The sequence below is a fragment of the Rhinopithecus bieti genome, unplaced genomic scaffold (assembly GCF_001698545.2).
Source record: "Rhinopithecus bieti isolate Rb0 unplaced genomic scaffold, ASM169854v2 scaffold_29976, whole genome shotgun sequence".
Classification (NCBI taxonomy): Eukaryota; Metazoa; Chordata; class Mammalia; order Primates; family Cercopithecidae; genus Rhinopithecus; species Rhinopithecus bieti.
Window position 1 is genome coordinate 492,563 of NW_016813386.1, and position 26,676 is coordinate 519,238.

At 36.3% G+C, this 26,676-nt stretch overlaps 1 protein-coding gene across 1 annotated transcript; it reads right to left on the minus strand.

Annotated features, from left to right (window-relative positions):
* Positions 1 to 25,075, minus strand: CHMP2B (charged multivesicular body protein 2B). Its single transcript, XM_017848165.1, has 6 exons — positions 24,776 to 25,075; positions 14,555 to 14,646; positions 9,562 to 9,756; positions 5,512 to 5,614; positions 1,990 to 2,096; positions 1 to 1,790 (listed from the first exon to the last, which is right to left on the minus strand). The coding sequence occupies exons 1-6, from the start codon at positions 24,807 to 24,809 to the stop codon at positions 1,680 to 1,682; spliced, it is 642 nt and encodes a 213-aa protein (XP_017703654.1). The 5' UTR covers positions 24,810 to 25,075; the 3' UTR covers positions 1 to 1,679.
* Positions 25,076 to 26,676: the final 1,601 nt, after the last annotated feature.

Here is a 26,676-nt window from a genome sequence, read left to right on the forward strand (position 1 = left end):
TAAGAAAAGGACAACAATAATATATCTTTATTGAGATTTTTTTAACAAAATAATTTTTAAAAACAAAAGCTCCCACATGTAAACAAGAAAGTAAATAAGTTAGATGGCGTTATTATGTACATCCAAGAAACAAAACATGTTCGGGTAAACATTCCATAATCCAGTAAAATGTTTTGACCCATCACTGTTAAGAGAAACTGTGTATTTAATACTATCAATAACGAAACCTAATCTTTGCACATTATAAAATGGTTTATGGAATATAAACTATACAGTTAAGTTTTTCGTTCCTTCTAGCAATCCGTGTCACATGTATAGTAGTCTTAAGATGTATTTTGTCAGTATTAGCCCAAAATGTCCACCATCCTAAATTAACCAGGTTACACATATCTCCTCCAGTTTTCATGGTAGGATGTGTTAGAACCCATATATTACAACATCATTTTTCAAAACTAACCTAATCCTAACTTCTATTCTAACTAGTCTGGCACTCCTTCATTTTCTCTCTCTGTCTACACATTCATTAGATACCATGGCAATTTCACCTTAAAAAATACTGCTAATACACATTTAGACAGTAATTTCTGGTAAAATTGTGGTTTATTTATCAAAAAAAGTTAATTTTTATTTTAAAAATGTAGGTCAAGCATTGTCATAGATGTAGTACTTAATTGAGAATAATGGCTTCAATTTAGAAGATTCAATATACACATTCAACAAAATTAAACAGTTTAAATTATAATTCATATAATTATAATCCTCACTTTTTAGACGGCCAAAATATATTGTCTACTTACTATAAAGTGTTATTTATTGTCTATTTTTACTAATTATATTCAATGCACAGTAATGGCATCAAAGGGACAAGTCATCATAGGTTTCTTCTGAGACCAGGACAACCTGGTCTGTTTTAAGAGAGGAGTGTCTAAAATAAGAGTACATATTTCAACGAGGCCCACAGAGATAGAAAAGAGCCAGGATAATCTTTGTATTGAGGCCTTGCTTTCGGTTTTAAATGTAATTCTTTTCTGCCAGCTGAAACAATTTAAAGATGTGCACAATAGGTCTGTGCTATTGAAGGCAGGTGCCAAGCACATTTTGAAAGGTAATAAACTTACCAACTAGAATGTTCTCCCAACGGAAAAGAAAAGAAAAGCCATGACAGTTTTGTTCAAGACAGACGTTTAAATAGCACTCTTCTTTTGACCATTTAAAATAATTTGGCAGCTGTAACTGCCTATGGTCATAACACATAATCACTTACAAAAGACAAGCAACAGATACAGAATTAATGATACACTTTTAATATTTTTACAACCCTCTTGAAGTTGGTGCCTAACAGCATTTAACAAGATTTTATATTCAGTGAAAAGATTTAGAACCTAAACTGACATCAAGTAAGGAATATAATTTCTCTGTGCCATGCAAAAGAGAAGTCAAGTTTTTACACATCATCACTCCTAAATAGTTCTAATTAAAATCCAAACTGTTCCCATTTTTGCATCATTGTCATTCTTTGGCAAAAGATTCAAAATAGCCACGGGTTAGGAAACAACTGTTCACTCATAGTCTCCTTTTTTTTTTTCCGCAAAATACATGTGTTTTGTAAAAGAAATCCGCACTGTGCTTGGTTTATACTACATAATTATAAGTAAGCAAAATATTATGACATTTTTTGACTAATCTACTCCTAAAGCCTTGAGTTGCCGTTCAATCTCTTCATCTGAGATTGTAGCCTTTGAAGTAGAGGCAGATGGCAAGCTTTGAGCAGCTGATGGAGCTTTGGCCATCTATATTAAACAAAGAAAAACAAAAATGTGCATTAGCAAACATTTGGACTAGGACATAACAGGATGTGCTGTAAAGAGGTCTCTTTAATTTACTTTTGAAACAGAAATAAAAAACATGTACCTAATAGTAAAAACAAAACAATTAAGTGACAAAGGTGGTAGGTAGAAACTATTTCCAACTAAGAAAAGATGTTCATACCTTTCCAGAAATTTCAATTCCAATTTCATCAAGAACTTGATTCACAATATCCTGGCTTTCTTCTTCATCATCAGAACCGTCAAAGATGTCATCAAGTGTGTCATTGACTGGGGGATAAGAGAGAAGGAGCAAAGCATTTACTTTCAAACAAATTTCAGGTTAGATTTACATATTTACAGTCTAGCTCAACTATTTTGTATAATACAGAAAGCAGATTCAGTGAATTAAAAAAATCCTTCAAAATGTCAGTGAAGTACATTGATAAATACATATTTGAGCCATTAAATCTGGAATAATGTTCATTTCAACACAAATTATTCCATAGTAAACAAGTCTACTCTGTTTTTTAAAAAATTACATATAATAGACAAAAACCATGTGATAGTCACACCTACATGTTTAAGATTTTAAATATTATTTCACAAATTGTATCCATTAAGCTGGTAGAGGAAGAATATGCAAGAATAAAATATCCTGTTAATATCTGGAAAACAATTTACTCTTTTTATATCTATAATCATATTTTTATACCTCTTACATTTACATTCAAGATACATGTAGAACATTCTAAAGAAATCTAAGGTCCAGTATTTTAATAAATTTGCCTAAAGAATGATGTCCGATTTAACAGGATTATTACTGCTACAACCTTTCCTACCTCTCTTCCCTCCCCAAAATATTTACTGAAAGCGCTCTGTATAGAATGCATCATGTTGAGTTGTGGGGAAACAATTTTTGATGGATTGAGATTGTGTCTTTTTTATCTTTGAAACTGGGCACCTAGTGCCTGAAATGCAATACAAATACAATGGGTGTATAGATGGAGAAAAATAAAGACCTAGGGTAGTTGACACTTGAGTATAAAAGAAAAAAAATTCAACAGATTGTGGTAAGAGAAAAGATAAATGATTTCAAAGTTTCAGAGAAGGAGATTACATCCAACTGGGAGGAAGTAACATGTGAAGTACTCTGGCAAGGACACATAGGGGTTAACCACACAGAGACACAGAAATGGAATGGCCTGGGCAAAGCTATGGTGAGGCAACAGGGACACAAGCGAGAAAGAATAAGTTCTTCTGTGTGGTTGTTATTTAAGGTACATAAATGGAAAATGTCTGGGAGAAAAAAAAAATTACAGCAGTTAGCCTAAAATTGTTCCTCTCCTGGTATCTGGGGAATGTCCCCAGAAGAAGAAAGACAGGTAACCTAGTCTGATTTCCTTGTAATCATGTTGGAAACTGTGGCTCCTGACAAACAGGCTTAATGTTTACTACCAGAGTCCTTGTCTATAGAATGCTTGTACCAGGGTGTCCTGGTTTAGGACTGCTATAGTAACAAACCTATAATCTATGGGTTTATGCACCATGACTCCCTGGAAAATGTCACGTAAGGTAGGCAGTCATCTAGGGTATAAACTGAAGATGTTTCATAACCTAAATACTTCCTTCGTGTTTTTTATTTAAAATTTGGGGATTTTATCTTGTAGTAAGCAGAAAACCCCTGAAGGAATTTAATCAATATGCTCAGAGGTAAGATCCCGGAAAAAAATAATTTAGCCGTATGTTACTCAGATGTAACTTAGCAAAGTAATACGGAAGATGTGAAGTCCAGCTCATGCGGAGTTTATAAGGGCCTAAGTAAAGAAGTGGTCACAGAAAAAAAGAAAAATGAATGAAGTAGATAGAAGAAAAAGATGAGAGAGGTGTAATCAGACTAACAAAGAACGCTTTCAGAAAAAGTGTAATAATGCTCATCACAGGTATACTATAAGATTTCCCAAAGATCTTGTGTCTTAACTTAAATGTGAACAAGCTTTGGAGCAACATGGCAGAATATAAATTTCAACTGGAAAAAGACATATTGATTTACACCTTGAATTTATTTTGGGATGAAAATATTGTTAGTGTACTTTACTAGGTTATTAAAAAAAATGAGTAACCATCAATAACTACTATTATACTACAGACTAATTTGCAATGTATTAAAATACAAATGAGAACAACTGCAGTAGGTATAGATATCTGATTAAGTAAGGGTTATTGATTCTTTTCATTATAGCTTAATGGAAAAGTTAATTTCTCTGGTAAAGATTGCCATCACTGGCATTGGAAAGCACATGTTAAATACTATGATCATTATATAAATAACAGTTTATATAATAAACAGTTCTCTCAGTCATTAAAATATGATTGATGATGTTTCAACAACCTGAAAAAACTCATAGTTTTCAAACTAAAGGCCTGAAGTAAAAACTACAGAACTTTTGGAGCTGTCAAAGATAAACAGGCAATATTATTACAACCGAGAATAAAAATAGGTATCCTGAAATAGAATACTAGAATAATAATCAGTTTATTAACCCTGGTAACTTAATTAGATACTATTTTACACACTAAATGTTATTAAATGCTGTTAAACTAAAATACTAGCAGATAAGCAAAGCTAAACTGGTATATCCCCACACAGTTGTAAAACATTTATTTTTTCTATTTTTCATGTTTCATAGTTGTAAAACATTTAGAAAACATACTTTCAAAACAATGATGCCAGTTTTTAACATAATATAAATAATGATCTAATGTTGATCAGGGTGCTATGAAGGATTCATTATTGGAGAAATAAAAATCAGTGTAGTCTTTCTGGAAAGAATTGGTAGCACGAACCGAGAGCCTTATAAAAGCTAATATTCTAAGGAGATTTCAGAAATTCAGTCAAAGATAATGCTTAAACATATTTTAAAAGGATTATCAAACACGTTAAAAATTTTACAACGATCTTACTGACCAACACAAGAATGGTTTGATAAACTAGGGTATACTGATGTTAAATGATATTAAAGCTATTTTTTAAAAAGACTTCAGAGAAGATTTAATGTCAAGGTCACAAGTATATGCTTATGTTATACTACAATGTTTTTAAAAAGCAAGATATTCATAATTGTACATGTAAGGTGACTTCACTTTTGTAGATCAAGATTATGAGAGAAAAACAGAAAATAAATGTACAACATTAACAGTAACTACATCTGAGTGCTGAGATTTTTATATGCTCTGTCTCTGTATTCTCTGTATATCCACCATAACATGCAATTAGTTTATATTCAAAAAGACAAAAACTAAATATTAGAAGACTCTTGTGAGAGGGAAAAAAATGAGAAACAACAACAACAACAAAAAAGAGCTCCATTACCTCTACCCCAATACAGGCAAATCTTCTATAGTACCAAAGAGTCAACATAACTCTGAAACTGCCTGACTTATATCATGAAGAATTATTTACCTCACAAGTTGGTTTTTGTATACTAATCGATAAAGTAAAATTGCTAAAGCCAACATGTAATAGAGATATGGCATAACATATTTTATACCTTTCCCTCAGTTAAATACAAATAGAATTTTGAGCCTGTCATTTTTGGTTTCATCATTTCTACCTTCGTGAATGAGAATATGAGACTTAAAGTAAATAAATGTCTAATTCAAAGATAAGAAAACTATACATTTCATTATAACTTATTAAACTTACTCATTTCTTCAGTCATTTCCATTTTCATGTTTTCCTTCTGGAAATTCTGCATTGTTTGTAATGTCTTTTGTGGATCCATCTTCTTGTTAACTGCCTGCATTGTCTTTAAATGTATTTACAAGATTCATGTTACTTTCATAATTCTGAAAATTTTACTATGAAATAAGTCAAAAGGGAACACATAAAATATAGACAGGCTTTTAAAAGATAGCCATCCGACCGTAATCAAACACACAGTGGTAAATATTCTAGAAAAAAATGAAATAGTCATTTGGAAACCATCTGCTTAACATCTATATAATAAAGACCAGTGTGGAAAACCTCATCTGAACAGCAGGCAAGAAATTATGTAATAAAAAACATTATCAGCATAAAATCCTTTGCTATTCAAATAGGAAAACTAAATTTACCTGTTTATGTAGCAAGTAGGTAATGTCAATAAATTTTAAATTTAATTTTATAAAACTTTCATTAACATTTTAATGTCTAAATTTAAAAGATTAGAAGATATACTAGCATACATACTTAATCTATTAACACATTTAAAATGACAGTTTAAAAAAATATAAAATGTGAGTTTTGAAAACTATGTGAAAACAATTCTCTTACATTATACATTCACAACTCATTTCATTAAGAGATTAATGTTCTCTAGCATCACCAAAATTTATTTACAATCATGTGTCATGTGCTTACATTTTGGTTAATGACCCACAGCATATACGACAGTGGCCCCATAAGATCATAATACTCCATTTTTACTATACCTTTCTTATGTTTAGCTATCTTCAGATACACAGATACTTAAACCATTATGTTACAACTGCCTACAAAATTCAGTACAGTGTAGCCTAGGACCAACAAGCTATACCACATAGCCTAGATGCGTAGTAGGCTATATCACCTAGGTTTATGTAAGTACACTCCAAAATGTTTGCACAATGATGAAATTGCCTAAGATGAATTTTTCAGAATGTTAAAGCAGACATGACTGCATTTTTATATATATGATGTATAATATATGCATGATAAACATATATGTATGCATTATATAGCTAATTCAGTATATTAAAAGAAACCATACAATAGAAAACACGTTGATTTCAAAGATATGAAGCAAACAGTCCTTTCTCAACTGTGTGCAATACTGTAGTCAAAGTATCCTTTCCAAGTATGATACTGCATTCCCCTCATCCCTCCCCACCCCCAACACACTTAACTCTCTAGTGGCTTTCCAGTGCTTTTAAGTGCTAAAAGTCAAATTCCATAATTTGCCTATGAGCCCTAACATGGATTAAACTTTGCACTACTGCCCTCTAGACACATCTTTTATTCCTTAAACGCGCTACGTTTTCTCTTGCCACTTGAGGCCAGGAGTTTGAGACTAGCCTAGCCAACACGGTAAAAACCCATCTCTACTAAATACACAAAAATTAGTGAGGCATGGTGGCTCACACCCACAATGCCAGCTACTCGGGAGGCTGTGGCAGGAAAATCGCTAGAACCTGGGAGGCAGAGGTTGCTGTGAGTCAAGATTGCACCATTGCACTCCAGCCTGGGCAACAGAGCAAGACTGTCTCAAAAATCAGACAATCAAAAAGAATAAGGTAACTGAGAAACAAAATGTATACTGAAACGTTCTCTCTCTCTTCTTTTTTATTTGAGACAGAGTCTCTCTCTGTCACCCAGGCTGGAGTGCAGCGGCGTGATCTCAGCTCATTGCAACCTTTGCCTCTCAGGTTTCTGCAATTCTCCTGCCTCAGCCTCCCAAGTAGCTGGGATTACAGATGCCCACCACCATGCCCAGCTAATTTTTGTATTTTTAGTAGAGGTGGGGTTTTGCCATGTTGGCCAGACTGGTCTTGAACTCCTGGCCTCAAGTGATCTGCCTGCCTTGACCTCCCAAAGTGCTGAGATTACAGGCATGAGCCACCACGCCCGGCTTGAGGCTTGAAACTTTCTCTTTTTAAAGATTATAATGTGTCACTGTACTTTCTGGACTTCACAAAATGGATGCACTCTACTCTTTATTTGCACAAATGTATCGGGCACATATAAAATTTCGTTACACACATATAATGCATAGTGATCTAGTCAGAGTGTTTAGGGTGTCCACCACCCAAGGAAAATATATTTTTGTTAACTATAATCTCCCTACTCTGCTATCAAAGATTGAATTTATTCCTTCTAACTGTAAGTTTGTACAGCATTCGACTTTCATGTGCTCTGCTGTCTAAAACGCAACTACAGTTAATACTCCTTACTTGTGGATTCCATATTTGAGAATTTACCTACTCATTAAAATGTATTTGTAACCTCAAATGAATACCTGCAGTGTTTTAATGCTTATCTGTGGACATTTACAAAGCAGCAAAACACCTGAGTCACCCAACATGCACATTTCCAGCTGAGGTCAAACAAGTTGATGTTCTGCCTTTTTACTGCAAATTAAGTGTTCTTTCCACAGTTTATTTAGTGTCACATTTTTCTCACTTTTGCACTTTTTGTTGGTGATTTCACTGATAAAAAATGATCCCCAAACATTGTATTAACATGCTGCCCAGTGTTCCTAAGTGAAAGAAGGACATGATGAGCTTTATGAAGAAAATACATGTTAGATAAGCTTTGTTCTGGAATGAGATATAGTCCCATTTGTCATGAGCTCAATATGAGCAAATCAACTATCCATTAAATATGGCATCTTTAAACAGAAATGCAAGGTTAGTTAGGTACAGATTAGGTGATGAAAAAATGTTGTGGGCAAAGGCTCACAGAAATATAACTCAGTATTTCCCCTGGGAGCAACGGTTCAATATGCACTATTTCAGTGTTCCCGACTTCATGGGACATAACTACTATGAATAACAAAAAACTGCCCGTGTATACCATTTCCCTAACATAAAGCTTGTACTTTCCTCTGAAGCTTTTTTTTTCTTTTGCACTTCATATTCATAATCCCTCTTCTGTACATCTAACCTCTAATGATATTCTTAAAACCTTTGTCTTATGCAATGTCTTTTAGATCACCCTATTCAAAGGTCTGTGCAATTCATAAAGCTTAGCACGACTGATATATAGCGGGTAGGTTCCTAGAGACATATCTTAAGCTCCCCCAACTGAACTATAAAATTTGTGAAAGCAGAGCTTCTGTCTTAGCCTCTTTTGATTACTAACAGTGTCAAGGAGTGCTTTATTTATTAAATGACTGAAAGATTCAGAGTCCTTTAAACTCCACAGTAAAAACACTGATTATAGATATAGAAAAATGTGTGTGTGTGTGTGCAGTGAGTGAAACATCAGCTCTAGACAAACATTCTGATAAATCTTTCTTACTATTCATGTGACCTTCTGACACATTCATAAAAATGAATCAAGAGGAAATGATCACTCAAAGGTAGTCAGAACATACGATGAGATTAGGTCAAAAATCATCTGACAATTAGAGGGGAAAAAAGTAAATACTTTTACAAGTCAATTTTATAAAATCAGAAGCTACATGTAATCTTTAGAAAATGGGATTGTTGGCCAGGTGCAGTGGCTCACGTCTGTAATCCCAGCACTTTGGGAGGCTTAGGCAGGTGAATCATCGGAGGTCAGGAGTTCGAGACCAGCCTGGCCAACATGTGAAACCTCATCTCTACTAAAAATACAAAAATTACCCAGGTGTGCTGGTGGTGCATGCCTGTAATCCCAGCTACTCAGGAGGCTGAGGCAGGAGAATCTCTTTAACCCAGGAGGCGGAGGCTTCAGGGAGCCGAAATCTTGCTACTGCACTCTAGCCTGTGTGACAGAGCAAGACTCCGTCTCAAAAAAAAAAAAAGAAAAGAAAATAGATTGTCCTCAAATAATAAATTTTGTATTAAAACATATCAGTAAAGAATCTAGGAGTAATTACCTGGATTATCTAGTATTATAACTCATTTTACTAAAAATTACACACATTTTGTACCACATATATACCAGAAGGTGCTTTTAAATCTGCTTTCAATATTGATATTTAAATATCATTTATAAAATTATAAATCTATGAATATAAAAGCTCCCACTTACTTTTGCTGTGGTAGACATTGCTCCAGCCATCTTCATTTGGGAATTCATCACTTTTGTCTGTGTAGACATAGAAGTAACTTTTGAACTTACAGCAAAAGTTCTCGTCTTCTGTTTCCGTAGATGCACGAGTTGTTTGGCTAAAACTCTGCAAGCTTCCTTATTACCAATCTTGGCCATTTTCTTAATTTCTAATTCCTAAGAGAAGAAACAAACAAAATAAAATAAAATCATTAAGGGGTAGTCCTCAATAATTTATTTCAGAAGAACAGATCTAATATACATAACAGACCCTTTCTCCCCGATCATGAAGAGGGGAAGGAGCTATTATAAAGTCATACAGCAAAAGAGTAATCTAAGAAGGAAATTTAGCCTACATGTTTACATGGAACGGACAGAACTAGTATTTTCATCCATGAATACAAAGCAAGTCTACACAACAGTGCACATGTAGAGCTCAGAAGAAAATTAAAAAAAAAAAGACTATCCAGAGGAAGGTAAGAGAAAAAGAACAAACATCCAAGCAAACAGTTGGTGGGACAGAGCAACAAAGGGCAAGGTGATAGATCTAAAACTAATAATATAATTACATTAAATAAAATAGTCCATTTTATACCTCAATTATAAGACCAACTGTCGGATTAGATAAGAAAGCAAACCCACTATATGCTATCTGAAGATACCACCTTATACAAAAACAAAGTCAAGTGAAAGGACAGAAAAATATACGCCATAAACGTACTTATCAAAACCTGCCAATCTAGAGTGGCTATATTAATAGAGATGAAATAAAATTGAGAACGAGGAATACTCCCAGAAACAGAAAGGGGTATTTCTAATGATATAAGGGAATCAATACATAAAGATACCAGGGCAATCTTAAATGTATAGGTACCTAATAAAAGTGATTCAAAATATATAAAACACAATGGACAGAACTGAAAGGAGAAATAGACAAATGCATAATTAGCATGAGAAATATCAGCAACTCCACTCTTAAGCATAAAGTCTAATTGCTAAAAGTAGACAGAAAATCTGCAGTGATACAGAAGGCTTAAAAAACACCATCACCAATTTGACCTCACTGACATTTGTAGGAAACTCCAACACTGACAGCAGAATATACATTCTTTACAAGTGTCACTAAACAATCACCAAAGTATTCCATATTCTACATCAGAAAACAGGGCTCAATAAATTTTAAAGGACTGGAATCACACAAAGTATGTTAACTAGAATGAAACTCAAAATTCGTAAGAAAAATATGAAAAGAAAATCACAAATAAGTGGAAATTTAAAAATAATAGTTCTAAATAAGTCATGGGTTAAAGAAAAAAAGCACAGAGGAAATAGTATTTTGAACTTAAGTGAAAATGCAACATAAAAATAAGTGAGCTGCAGTTAAAATTGCTCTTAGAAGAGTTTACAGCATTGAAGTTTGCATTTGAAAAAAACGAATCCTTCATAAGCTTCAACATAACATAGAAAAAGGAAGTACAAATGAAACACAAAGTAAGGAAATAAGATAAACAAGAAAATAAATATACAAACTAGGAAAGAAAAATCTGGCCAGGCACGGTGGCTCACGCCTGTAATCTCAGCACTTTGGGAGGCCGAGGCGGGTGGATAATAAGGTCAAGAGATCGAGACCATCCTGGCCAACATGGTGAAACCTTGTCTCAACTAAAAATACAAAAATTAGCTGGGCGTGGTGGCACTCGCCTGTAGTCCCAGCTACTTGGGAGGCTGAGGCAGAAGAATCACTTGAACCCGGGAGGCAGAGGTTGCAGTGAGCTGAGATGGCGCCACTGCACTCCAGACCCATGACAAAATGAGACTCCATCACACACACACACAAAAATCCATACAGAAAATCAACGAAACCAAAAAGCAAAAGCTGTTTTGTGTGTATATGTGTGTGTTTTTAATAGATCAATCAAATTGATTAACTACTAACCAGGCTGATGACGAAGGAAACTGAGAAAGAGACAGACAGAGAGAGGGAGAGAACACAGTTACAAATACTGAGAAAGCAAAGAAGGGCATCACTTCTTATCCTAAAGATGTTAAAGGATAGTAAGGGAATATTATAAACAACATATCGGTATATTTTAAAATTTAATAGAAATGGACAAGTTACTTGACAGACTAAAGCCACCAAGATCATTCAATAAGACAGATGACTTAATCCACTGTATATCTATTTTAAAAAAGAATTTGTAGTTTAATAATCTACCTACAAAGAAAATCTTCATTCACATATGACTTTACTGATGAATCCTATCACACATTTAAGGAAGAACCATACAAACTCTTCCAGTAAAGAAAAGAGTACCTTGCCAACTCATGCTATGAGGCCAGCATTACTAGGCCAGCATTATTACCCTGATATCAAAATCAAATAAAAACACTACACTGCTTCCTACACTACACACACAAAAAAAACTACAAATCAGTATATTTTGTGAACACAGATGCAGATATTCTTAAAATTTCAGCAAACTGAAAATATATTAAAAAGTATGTCATTAACAAGTGAGGTGTGTGCCTGGAACAAAAGGTTGATTCAACTTTTGATAATCAAAGTAATTCACTGTATTGACAGACTAAAAAAGAAAACCACACAACCATTTCAACAAGTACAAAACACTGCTGAGGAAAATTGAAGATCTAAATAAATAGGGATCTAAATAATGGAGAGATGTAATACCTTCATAGGTCAGAAGACATAATGTTAATATGTCTTCTGTTAATGTTAATTAACATTATGTTAATATGTCTTATGACACAATGTTAATATGTACATATTCAACATAATCCCAATCAAAATCTGATCTTTTTTGTAGAAACTGATCTGTATTCTACAGTTCCTACAGAAATGCAAAGCACCTAAAACAGCCAAAACAATTATGAAAAAAGAAGTGTGAAGTGGAAGAATTAATGCTAACTTTTAGACTTACTTTAAACATTTATTAACAAAAATAATGTGGTATTAGCTTAAAAACAGTCATATAAATCAATGGAATAGAGCCCAGAAAGATGCCTACATTTGGACACCTGATTTTCCACAAAGATGACAAGGGAAAGTGTCAGCAATAATTATGTTGAAACAACTGACCTTCCATATGCAAAAAGTGAACCTCCACCCTTACCTGACACCATACTGAAACTTAATTTAATATGGTTCACAGTTTTAAATGTAAGAACTAAAATGGTAATATTTCTAGAAGAAAACATAGGAGAAAATATTACTGACTTTGGGTTAGGCACTCAGAGCTAGTACACTAAAAGTAAGTAGTATACTAAAAGTACTAACTATAGAAAAAAGGATGAGAAATATTAACAACTCCACTCTTATGCATACACTCTAATTGTGACAAGTAGACAGAAGATCTGCAATGATACAGAAGACTTAGAAAACACTATCACAAATTTGACCCAACTGACATTTGTAAGAAACTCCAACATTGAAAAAAAGAATAAAAGAATAAAAAATTGTACTTGATCAAAATAAGTCAAAAAAACCCTTTCATTCCTCAAAAGACACTTAGGAAAATGAAGGACAAGGTTAAGAACTTGGAAAGAATATTTTCACAACATATACTTGATAAAGCATTTGTTTCCACAATATATAAAAATCTATTGTAACTAAGTAAGAAAACAATTTGATGAAAAAATAGGTAAAATATGTGAATAGACACTCTGGCAAAAAAGATAAGTAAATGGTAAACAGGTATATAAAAAGATGTTCAACAGCATTAGTGATTAAGAAAATGAAATTTAAAATGGCAATCTACTATACACCCACTAAAATGGCTAAAATTAAAGACTGTCAACTCCAAGTATGGGAAACAACTGCAACTTTCATACATTACTAATGGGAAGAGAAAACATTACGGGCACTCTGCAAATTTTTCAGCACTTTAATTTTTTAGCAGTTAAACATACATTTACCCTACGACCCAGCAATCTCACTCTCAGGAATACACACAAGAAAAATGAAAACCATGTTCACAAAAACTTTGATTAAATGTTTAAAGCAACTTTATTCAAACAACCAATACCTGGAAACAACCCAAACGTCCACTGGCTGGTAAACAGACAAACAAATTGTGAAATATCCAAACAACTGAATAATACTCATCAATAAAAAGTAATGAACACTAATGCATGAAACAGCACTGATTAACCTCAAAATAATTAGCTGAGTGAAAGATGCCATAAAAAGGAGTTGATATTCTATGATTCCATTTACATAAAATTCTAGAAATGAAAACTAATCTACAGTGACAGATCAGTATTTGCTTCACCAGGAAAAAGGGAGACAGGCAGGGATGGGTAGGAGGGATTTCCAGGGGCATAAGGAAACTTTTAGGAAAGATGGGTATGTTCATTACCTTGACTGTAATAATGGTTTCATGAGTTTATACATATGTCAAAACCTATCAAATTGTACACCTGAAATATGTACAGTTTATTGCATGTCAATTATCCCTCAATAAAGCTATTTTTTAAAGATTTGAGGCAACATACACATAAAAACATACCATAAAGAATATTTAAAAATGAAGCAGATCAGTCTATTATAAAAGTACATTCATTGTCAAAGACACAATGATCTTTAAAATATCAAGCAAGACTCCTCTGAGTTAATGTAATTTTTAAAATAACCTTCCTTTGTTTTCCATTATTTTATCTTTGCTGTTAACTAAGAAGGTGGTTCTGCCTTGAGCAATATTTCTTCCTACTCATGACTCTCACAAACTGAAGAATAATTTGATTCTATAATCAACAGAATACACAGAATCCCAATAAAAGTCAGCAGAATGACACAATAAACAAAGGTAAGCAGAAGACACAAAAATTAACTGCCATTTCTTAGTTAAGTAAATCACTTGCCACTTGCCATGTGCCTTTTTCCTAGTTAGCTAATTATTCCTACAGCAGTTTCCAAATTTGTTTGAAAAGTTAAACTGAAATATAATGTTCTACTTACCAGCTGTTTTTCTTGTTTCTCTAAAGCTGCTCGATCTCTGATTATAGCCCTCTGTGTACCTCGTAACTCTCGATTCTGTTCCTTTATTACATCTAGGAGAATCACAAAAGAAACCTAAATTTATGGGTTGTAAAATTTTCAATAACATTTAAAATACCGGATTCACAGATCATGATTTCTAAAAATCTTATATTGGCTGGGCACGGTGGCTCACGCATGTAATCCCAGCACTTTGGGAGGTGGAGGCGGGTGGATCACCTAAGGTCAGGAGTTCGAGACCAGCCTAACCAAAATGGAGAAAAGCCATCTCTACTAAAAATACAAAATTAACTGGGTGTGGTGGCACATGCCTGTAATCCCAGCTACTCGGGAGGCTGTGGTAGAAGAATAGCTTGAATCTGGGAGGTGGCTGCGTTGAGCCGAGATCATGCCATTGTATTCCAGCACTCTAGCCTGGGCAACAAGAGCGAAACTCCGTCTCCAAAAAAAAAAAAAAAACCTTTAGATTTACTAGATGTCAATTTTTTTTTACTTTATTTAACCCCGATTACACCCTTAAGGGCACTATCCCCAAATATAGTCACGAGTGGTCAGAGCTTTGTCATATGAATTGTAGGGGGCAGAGGGGACATTTCAGTCCGTAATACACACCTTTCCTCAGACATCTGTAGACTGACCCCAAATAACAAACATACTCTCATTTCCCTATCTTTCAGTGGAATCATGAACCTCTTCATCCGCAACACTCAAACACACCCGATCTTCTTTTGGACTTAGTTCCCTATTTTGTCAAAGCCAATGGACTGATATAAAAAACATTTACCACTTACCCCACTGTTTCCATAGAAAATGTGCTCTAAATTTTAAACTCAAATAATAAATGAATTTCTGGAGACAACTCCTTTGTGTACTAAGGACTCCCTAAACTCAACCAGTATAAGATGAATTGGCAGTATCAGATGTTTTGTTTTGTTTTGAGATGGAGTTTCACTCATGTCATCCAGACTGGAGTACAATGGTGCCATCTTGGTTCGCCTCTCAGGTTCAAGTGATTCTCCTGCCTCAGCTTCCCGAGTATCTGGGATTACAGGTATGTGCCACCATGCCTGGCTAATGTTTGTATTTTTAGTAGAGACAGGGTTTCACCATGTTGGCCAGGCTGGTCTCAAACTCCCGACTCAGGTGATCCACCCGCCTCGGCCTTCCAAAGTGCTGGGATTACAGGCATGAGCCACTGTGCCCAGTCATGATGATGGTCTTATACAAGCTACAACAGTGCTGCTCAGAAAGACAAGCCACTATACTGAGAAGTTAAATTGTGGCCAGATAATTGTCACAGGTGCACAGCAACTGCTGAAAGTTAAGATCTAAAATTCTATCTATATGCATTTTTTTCATTATGAGGGTGATATAATTAAACATATAAATTTGGTCTTTGTCCTGGGTTCCTGGCACAGAGGGCCTAAAACCCTTGAAATTTCTTGAATGATAGGAATGTCTTTTGTTATTCACAACAAGCTCCTGTGCACCATATCTGAGTATATGGGGTAGGTGTGGGAGGGCAGCTGATAGCCTCAGAAAGGTTGGTCACCGGAAAGATCAAACAGTTGACTAAAGGGTGAGACATTTTAACCCCACCCCCACATGTCAGCAGAGGTGGGTGCTTGAGATTAGGTTATAAAAAAACCTTAACTAAGAGATTCAGAGAATCTCAAGTTGGTGAACACACTGATATGCTAGGAAGATGGCATACCCAGAGAGGGCATGGAAGCTCTGTCCTCCACCCTCGACCCTTGACCTATGGATCACTTCCATTTAGCTATTCCTGGTTGTACACTTTAAAATAAACCAGTGACAGTAAATGAAGCACTCTGATGAGTTCTAAGAGTTGTCCTAGTGAATTATCAGACCTGAAGATGAAGTTGGAGGAAAACCTGGTCAGTCAGAAGTACTGGTGGCAACCTAGGACTTCCAAGTGGCACCTGAAGTAGGGCAGTCTTGCGGGACTGTCTTTCACTTATAGGGTCTGCCCTAACTCTAGATAATTACTGTCAGAACTGAACTGAATTGCTGAACACCCAGTAGGTATCTGAGAATCATCGAGGCTAGGTATAGCCATCTTTATGGAAAAACAAGTACGATTACATGCGAATTCAACAAAACATGTAATTTAATTAAAATAGTTTGATTTCATGTTTCTCAACTTAATGTAACTATATGTACCATAACAGTCACTGTATATTATAAAAGAAAAATAAAGAAAATTAACTACCGCATATTCCACAGCCTCATAGTTGTTAATAGGCCTATTAATATTTAAACAGTTCTAAGCTATAAACTCAGAGCGGCTAATGTTACATACTAAAACATAATCACAACACTTTAAAACATATTATGGAAAGACAGTAAAACATATTTTCATATGAGACAATAGAAATATACTATAAAACTAACAAATTACTCTTCTTTTTTAAAAACAATCGCTATATTAAATCCATGTTTAATAATTTGGTCTTCTAGATAATTCAGAAGGAATAATATGAAAACGGTCTGAGACAATGTTCACGTTTTTACAGCCACGTTTATTATCCACTAGATTTATTTCTTAGTAGGTATGATTTCATCCCAAGATTACAATCTCTTTAAGAGAAGCGAATACATGCTTGTTTGTAGTCCCACCTTTCTTCATGCAAATACCATCCCAATACATCATACTTAGTAGCGATCTATGGGAGTACAAACACATACATTGAAATGTGAAAGGATTCCTCTTACAGGCATATTTAACACGTCTTTAAAATGTAAAACAAAATCAGTTGTCAAAAAAGATAATTTAACAACAGTAAAATCTGAAATATGATAGCTAGCTTTCTACAATGGAAATGTGGAGCATTGAAATAATAGGCTATTTCCCTTATAACTTTCTACCTTCCCCATTTTTCAATGTGAGGCAAGATCATGACAGAAACATGTACAGGGTACTGTTGCCACCTAAGAGAGACAGAGTGCTTGACTCCTGTCTATCCTCTGCTTCTTTCTTCAGGCAGATAAGGGTGTACACTGAATTTTTCATTCTCTAGGACTTCATCTACCTTGTGGTTTGCTGCAAAGACATCACAATAGGTGGTAACAGAAAACTTCACACTGTGAAAATGCCAAAGGTACATGGATATGATATAGCATATTCTCTCTCTTACCATTCAGTGAGATAAAAAGGGTCTGGAGGCTTGATTCATCCAACACCCTCTCTTCGCCCATGCCCAGCACAACACTTAGAAAAGGCCACCCAGGCCAGCTCCACTCTGGGCATTAAAAGCCTGTCTCAAGTCTTTCAGGTTCTTCTTACTGAAGGAAATACACAGGTCTACAGCAGAGTGATAAGATCATAGACTTAAGTCTTTGACTTAAGAGACACAAGCTGTTTCTGCCTTGTTTGGTTCCGAGTCAATATGGTTTACCTGCTTACAAAAAATAAAAAGTCAAAAAATAAAAAATAAAAACAAAACAAAAAAGGTCTCCCATATGGTCCAGTCTAGCTCAACAGAATTCTCTGCTTGGGGTTTGAGGGCAAGCCCCAACTTGAATCATGCCTGTCCTCCCTATTATTAGTTTAGATATAATTTGTACATTTGAGGATAAAAGCAAAAAGTATTTATCAAGTATAAATATGGACATTCATTAATTTGTGAGTAGCACTATTTAAAGTGCCTTTCTTTTGGGGGAAGGTGAGGGGCTATCTCAAGTTTGTAAGGCAGTTCAGGATGAATGCCTCAGGAATGCGGGAACAGTACACAAATCACCACCAGTCAGCAGGATTCAAGCTGATCTACCAGACAAGTAGCCACTATACTGTATGTTGTGTTTTTCACTATAAGGTCATAACAGACTCTTTAATTTAATAAGCCAAATTTCCTACTATTAAATGTATTTAATTTGAGAAAATACATTTTTATCTATGCGATTTTATTGCCTATCAGTTCCTCTAAACCTAATCATTATATGAATTGAGATAGAAACAAAATGTTCCTATATCCTACTTTATAATCTCCATTGACTAGTTTCAAGGTATCAAGATCTCCAGGGAAGAGGTAGCTTCTACTTTAGACTTCACCTACAAGCTCTGTAACAGCTAGTATCAGTGGGAACAGGGAGCACTGTGACACTGGAAACAGCACTGGACAAACCCTAATTGTGCTATGGCTATAAGAAAAGCCCAGAGTGAGTGCGAATTCAGCTAACTAGGCATGATGGAGCTTGCCAATGAACAGTAAAGTGAAAAGAGGTCCTGGCTATGTGAGGATGTTTCATCTTGGGTTGATGAAGAGAAAAAAAAAATTGCAAAAATATTACAAACTCAAAAGCTAAGGCATTAAAAAGAAACATTAAACGTCACTATCTAGAAAGTTCTGGTTCTAGGAACAAGATTTACTCAAATGCAGAAGGAAAATGAGAGTGAGAGTGGGTACAAAGTAATTAGAATTTGATATGCAAACCAAATTTGCTTCTCAGGTTTTGGGAATGGTGTATCTGACACTCAGGGACAAATATTATCAGCTTAACTAATCAGTTCTAATACATGGTAAAAAGAAAACAAAAGGCAACTATAGAAAACAAAAAGAAAAAAGGGGGATCATACCAACAGCTTTATTCTACCTATACATGGTCAGGGAGCCAACCAACTTAAGAACCAGGTTTAAGCTGAGAAACAGCAGGACTTGGAAGAGGCACAACACTGAAGAGAAAATGGGAGCGTCAAGCCAAGACCCATGGTAGCATATGCGGTAGCAAAAATAATTTTTTTCTCCTACTAGTAACTCTCAAAAGTCACTCAAGCCCTGAGGAATTAATCTGAAACAATTTATAATTATAAAAATGCCAGTGTTTTCAAGAACTAAAACAAGGTTTTGAGATGGGCACATGTCAGCAGACTTTTGAGTCTCGTTTGGTCCTCAACGACAAAAGCTTTAGTAACATCATCAATAAAACTTCAGTTCAGAAAACTGTCAAAGCGCATTTTTCAGCTTAGATCAATGAGAGAATGAGAGGGAATGTGTCCTGGAAGAAAAGCCTCACAGGCCAATGGACCTGAAGATATGAAATGGTAGCCGGAAAGGAAATGTCTGTCTTTGGTGTCATGCTGGGGATGCAGAAATACAGAAGGAACACATTTTGCCTACAGAAATAACTGTTCTAAAAGGAGGGAGAATGTTTTTCTAAGAAAATGCTCAGAAGAGTATACTGTGTTCCTCAATCCCACATTCAATTATTTTTCTATGGTATGTCAAGAATGGAGGGGTTAAGTAGAAAGTAAAATTTGAGTTTTTTAAATATCCAGAATAAGGAGCACTAAAGGGACACACGACATCCTGGGAAAGACCTGAATTCTGCAGGTGCCACCAGGAGAATGGTGTATTTTATTCTGGAATAGAGAAAAAAAAATGTTTCTGAAAGATACTCAATTTTACTTCCTTTTAACATCAGAAATGTGGCATCACAACTCATACACTGACAGGGGATTTATTCCAACTTAGACAAAACCTCATAGTTTCTGAACTCTGGACAACTAGCATATGCAAATATCATCCCAATGAGGCAAAAGCCAAGAAGCTTTGTTCCTCTTCTCTCTGTAGTGTTCTTCAAATTACCTCTAACTTGCACTACAGTTCACAGTGGGTGGTAAAGTGTGGATCCAGGGTCTTCTAAGCCCTGGATGTTGGAAATACTACTTTGGTTAGTAAATGATATTATTTCAGAGATTTAATCTCTAAATTAGAAACTCTTGCAGATACATTTTCATTTCTGCTGAAGACTCTGAAGCCCCTTACAAACAACGGAATGTAGAAGAGACTCAGAATAAGCATTATTCAACTTTGAAAGTACAGGAGGCTCTATTATTGTTCTAGTGAATCCAAGTCAGAAAAAAAATGCCACAAAAGGGGAACACAAGTAGTGAGGTACTTAATAGAGACTTTGAGAAGAAACAAACCTAGGATAGTTCAGGTTCGCTAGAGGAAGAGAATAAGGGAATTCTAGGCATAAGGGCATCAAAAGCAAAAATACATCAGGGTGAGAAAGAGTACGGTAGATACCAATGAACAGAGGAACAGTGCTGCTGTTCCTGGATATTCCACCAGAATATCCAGAGAGATGGCTAGAAAGGGAAGGGTCAGTTCAAGGAGAGCCATACATGCATTATTGAAACACTCACAGTGGATCCTGTTGGCGCCAGAGATTTCATAAAGGGGTTTACATTGAGGAGTAACATAGTCAGATTTGGGTTCAAGTTTCAATGACACACGCAACTTTGTAGATGAAGGATTTAAGGGCTACGAAGCTACAGGAAAGAAAAGCAAAAAGGTGATATAGTCAAGTACAAGGTAAGTAGGATCCGAATTAGAGCAAAGAGTTGCAGGGAACACAGAGGAAGATCCTATGTGTTCAATATTTAAGAAGCAAAAGCAGCAGGACTTGGTAATGAGTTGATGGTAGAGGGCAACATCAAGCACTGTCGACACTGGAAGAGGATATGATGATGAGTTCTGTATGGGATCTTGAGTTTGAGGTATTGTGAGACACCTAGATACAGATACTCTGCGAATTGTTGGACATCTGGCCTGAAACTCAAAAATACATCTAGAGACACAGATTTGGGATCTATCAGTACTTAAGTTATAATTAAAATAGGAGTAAAAAAAATCATGCAGGGGGAGAATGCAGTTAGAACAGTGGTAGCCTAGGATGGAACCAAGAAGAACACTAACATATAAGGGGTAGGTTTAAGAAAAATTAAAAAAAAAAAAAAAATACGGAAAGGAGAAAGAAAGGAGTGGTCAGAGGAATTTGGGGAAAATTAAGAGAGTGTTATGTCTTGGAAGTTAAGAGAGGGAATTTCAGAGAATAAATTAATGATCAGGATCAAATGCAAAACACAGGCCCAAGAGATGATCACTAATAACGGCCATTAGATTTTACAATCTAGAAGTTACCGATGATCTAAGCAACATCTACTGCTATAAGGTGAGGGAGGCACTCTGTTAAGAAAAGAAGTGGAGATACGACATCACTACTCCTTCAAAAGGTTTAGATAAAAGCAAAAAGAAACTGGTTATACTTCCGAAGAAATGCTGTGTCCAGGGAGAGTCAGGAGTGGGTTATTTCCAGTTTCACCACCGTTACAAAGTAAAGTTCTACCACTAATTCCAAAAGAAAAGTCTGGTTCCAGAAAGAATGTAAACGTTGCATGGTATCTACCAAACCTTGAGAATTTCATGTGCTTGATAAGAGGAGCAAAATTAAACTGTTTCATTATCAATCTCCAATAAGAAAAAAGTAGTAATAATACTCAAAGGGAAGAGGTCCTAGCTCTGACACTTAATAGCTGTATGATCTTGAACACATGACTTAGTCCTTTGCTTTTCTCATTTTATAAGGATGTTATATGAGTACTTGCAGGTTTTACGAGAAATAAGATACTGCATGCATAATGGTTAGCACAGTGTTGGTTTACTCAAATTTGTCTCTACCGAGGTTAACAGACAAAAATTATATAGTGTTTAAAGAACTTCACTTTTAAGGCATGTTTAGTTGTGCATTTATGACAAGTCCTAGTGGGATCCTGATTTACAGGTTCATAATTCGCTTCCCTAAATAGGTCACTATTAGTCTACAAAGGGGGAAAATAAACACTGTAGGTAAACATAATAATATCTATATATGTATATCCTTACACAAGTAGTACTCAATTGTAATTTCAAATTCCAAAGGATTCTTCCCTTCTCTTGAGGTATACCTCTTATTAATTTCTTTAGCAAAGTATACACTGCAGAGACTTGTTCATCTTTGTGTCAAAAATGAATTAAACATAATTCTGAATAGTAATAAGTGCTGTAATGTTGTCTTCCTTTTTAATTTACATGTGCAGTAGTCTTTAATGATACAGTATAAAACTCTTCCAGCCAATCCAAACAGAAAAAAAGATTCAATTATTTCCCAGATCTATAGGCAGGTACATATTTCCCTTATATATCAGAATTTCATTACTGCTGGAACAGATTTAAAAGTCAGCACACAATAAAAGAGCTCATGATCAATCCAAGGATCTGAGAGAAAGAAATAAAAATACATTAAATTTCATATTCATAATATACAGCCTCATTACCAAGAAGAATGCTGTCACCTTTTAGACAAAACAAAAAACCTTCCTTTCAATAAAACAGAGAGTAAAAAAAGTAAAGCTCTACATCAAAATAATGAAAATACAGATCTATTTATTAAGATGTCAGTAAATGATTGGAATGGAAACGATAATGTAAGAAAACATCAAGTATGCATCTTGGTAGTTTATAGTAAATGTACCTGCTGGCCAAATTTACATTTGGAAATTGCACATATGGTTAATTTAGTGGCATAGTTCCTAGCAAGAGTCCTTAGGACTTTTTTTTACAAATAAATCTATTCAGCAAAAACATTATTTCTTGGAAGAAATAACTGCAAATGAGTATACAGTTAAACACTCATTGCACATCCCCATTGTCTTTCTTTTCTCCCCTCTACACTTCAAGTACAATAGTCACTAGATTTCCAAAGGCACCAGGAACCACAGAACTGAGATTTATGTCTTTGAAAATATTTGACGGTATTAAGCAATTAAAACTAGAATGTTTGGTTTTTATTGTTAAAAAAAATTAACTCTAATTGTAACATCACAGTAAGGGAGATTAAACCATTTTTCCTCCATTTAGTAAATTCTCACTACATAAAGCTAAACAACAAAAAACCCTGTAACTATATAAAACTCAAGCAAAAAGAAAATAAATCGTTCCCCCATCTCCACTCCCTGGAGTACTGTAAAATAAGTGAAGCTCACAACAGTGGTAGCTAAAACATTGAAAAAATAAAGTGCCATATTAAAGATTAAGCAGCATTCTCATGAAAAGCACACATAAAATCCATTTCACATCATTGATCATATTATATACCAAGTTGGTAGTTATTCCAGGTATTGCAAATGGTACTTAATAAAAAGTCAATAAATCAAAAAAATGTTCAGTCACCCAGATTAAGGAAAAATGTATTATGTCATCTGATAAATTAGAGGTAAAGTAGCATTATGTGTTGAAATGAAGAGTAGAGTAGTAGGGCAGAGATGACTTCTTTGTTATCCTCCCCAAAATAATTTTGCTGGCATTGGAATAGTCAACACAAAGGAATGAAGGAGTTACTTCCAGGTCCGGACGGAGCACCCTATTTGTACCAATCACCGTCTAGCTACCACTGCTCCTTTTGTGGCAGAATTAGACCCTTACAAAGAAGTGATTCTTTGGCTGAACCAGCAACAACCTAGACTAAACATATAATGGGGAACACAATTTTTAAATAACTTGAATGAATTTAATTGCTGGTAGCAGTCAATGAAAATATCAAGTATTATATAAACACATTACAGGCATCGCATATGAGCACCATAAAACTTGTACATTCTTTTACATTCACTTTTTTCCCCTCAAGATGATATTAATCTAAATGTGGGAAACAACCCCAGTATCTTTACATGTTAAACTTCTATGAAGACAATATATACCCCATCTCTTATTTTAGTTGGCAAATGATAATCATAAGGGAGAAAAATCCATTATGAAAACTAAATGTGGGCCCTTCTCTTGGGTTTATTTTTCTACTGGGATCAATCAAAAAAGCATTTGTTTCATATCACTTTATTGATGGGGTGTTCTTAAAGAAGCAACCGACCCAGACCCAACTTCGTTTCTTAACTGGAGCCTGTTATCCCCTCCCCTCCCCATTCCGAGGCTGCAAGTTTCCTGTCTGGATGCCTACAAGTAGTACGTCTCCCAACCGAAGAGCAACAATCGAAGCAGAGGAAACCAACAAGAAATCCATCAGCTCTCCAATCTATTGACACTCAAGGGCCAGCAGCACCCCGCTAGCCTTCTCGAAACGCTCAGCATCCTGCTGAGGAAAACCCGAGGGTGGGGGAAGTGTGAGGATAGGGAAGCAACCAGACTGCCTAGGTGAGCCTAAGGTGAGGTGAGTCAGAAGCAAGAAGGAGGCAGAGAAGTGGTGCAGCGAGGGCGGTCACCTGTGGGACCACTTGATCCAGCCCCGCCTCCAGGGACAGACAGTAGGCAGAATCCCGGCCGGCAGGCCCCGAAAGACGCTGGGAAAACGCAGAGCTGGGCCCCTTCAGCCCGGCCTGGAACTCACCATCCACGGTTTTCTTCTTGAAGAGGCACGCCATGGTTAAAGACGGCGCCCGGGCGGTCCGGCTCGGCCCGGTCCGGCCCAACGCTGGGAAAGGACAGGAGGAAAAGGACACGACCTTGGCGGGTTTGGGGTGGCGGAGCGGAGAGACAGCAGGAGGAGTTAGGGGTCGCCAGGCAGGACCCGCGGAAGGTGTGTATCCGCAGCTACCGCAGCCGCGTCACCCGGAGCTCAGGTGACCAGGAACTAAGACACTTTTTGGAGAAGTCACTTCTAGGCGGCGCCTGCGCGTTGTGTGTCGCGCCTGCGCACTACGGAGTTTGAAGCCGCAGCAGGTTTCCTCACGTCCGCGGCTGCCAGTTCCTCCTGCGCGCGGAGTGGCAGTGAGACTGGTCTGGGGCCGGCGTGGGTAGGAGAGCGTGGGGCCACGGGTTCTGTGCACGGGTTCGGTGATGACTGAGGACAGTGATCAGCCTTACTTAGCGCTTCACCGCTTGCCCCGAGGAAAGCTGGATGAGGGATCTTCGGGATCCTAGACTAAGTGTGGGTTGTCCCGGAACCGCCTGCACCCACTCCGAGTTGATTTATTACGGTCCCATTGCTGTTAGTATTTTTGTTGTTGCTGCTGTTTGTTTGTTTTTACTCGAGTAAGTCCAGGAACTGGCGGAAACGTTGAGTTCCGCACCCGGTGATCGTTGGCCCCTGGAGAGTTCACGGTCCTTTCGGCACTGACTGGCTCGGCAACCTCCCGGCGCCCACCCGCGCAGACCCCTGCGGGCCCGAGCCGCTCATCTGCCGCCCGGCGCCCCAGACTTGGATGACCCAGCTTAGGTCTCCGGGGATCCAGTGTCTAGAGTTGGGGGATCTCGGAGACGAAGGGAAGTTTTTTAATGCTACACTTTTTGTTTAAGGTTCTTGGCTGAAAACATTAAAACACACACACACAGATTTGTAGGCTAGTCTAAATGTCTCCAACTCTATTTCTTGATTTCATGTAAATCATGAATCAGAAAGTGTCATGGCTATACGGTGATCCTATTAGAAGTCCTGACAGCCCTTTACTTGGGCTTTTTGTGAAAACTACATATGTTAAAGAAAAGTGTAATGAATTATTTAAAGAATCCTTGCATGTATAAAATGGAAAATACAATCTACGCGTGTGTACCTGTATACGCTCTCTACTGTTTAAAGCAACACTGCCTTCCACAGGATAAAAATAATAGTAGCATTTTTTTCATAAATATGATCTCTGATCTCTGATATGGAAGAATATTGACACTATTATTAGCCACTTCTGGATTTATCAATCATGTCTCAAGGCTTATTGAATATTTATGATAATCAAGCCAGCCTTTCCCATTTTTTCCCCTCCTGAGATATCCAAGCCCTCATAGCCATTGATAATGCTGCTGCTGCTGCTGCTGCTAAAAGTTAGCTGAGAGTCTGTTCAAGAAAACTTTCTTAAGAATGGCATAGTAATATGCAAGATATAATTGTTTTGCTTCTCCTCAAGTTATACTTGATATGGGAAGATTAAGTAAGGAAACATTAGGAAGACATGTAAGTGAGAAGATTTAGTCTCTGCTCTCAAGACCTGGCCTTTTCTGGAGTGAGCTCTATGGCAGTTTGCCCTGGCTGTCTGTTGTAATGAATGGCATAGAGCTGTGCTTGAACGCATGAGAGGCAATAAGCTGTTATGTGTGTATTAATCGTACCCCTCCCTGCTGTAGTCACCCTGTTTTATTACTCCTATACAATCCCCCCCACTGACCCAATTGTAGCAGTTGGGAAAATGCCAAAATACTTAGCAGCAACCATATGGAAGACCCTCCAAAAGTGCACAGCAGGAGCTAAAGACAGGGCTTGCTCATTACAATAAAGACAAAATAGAAATATTTACTATT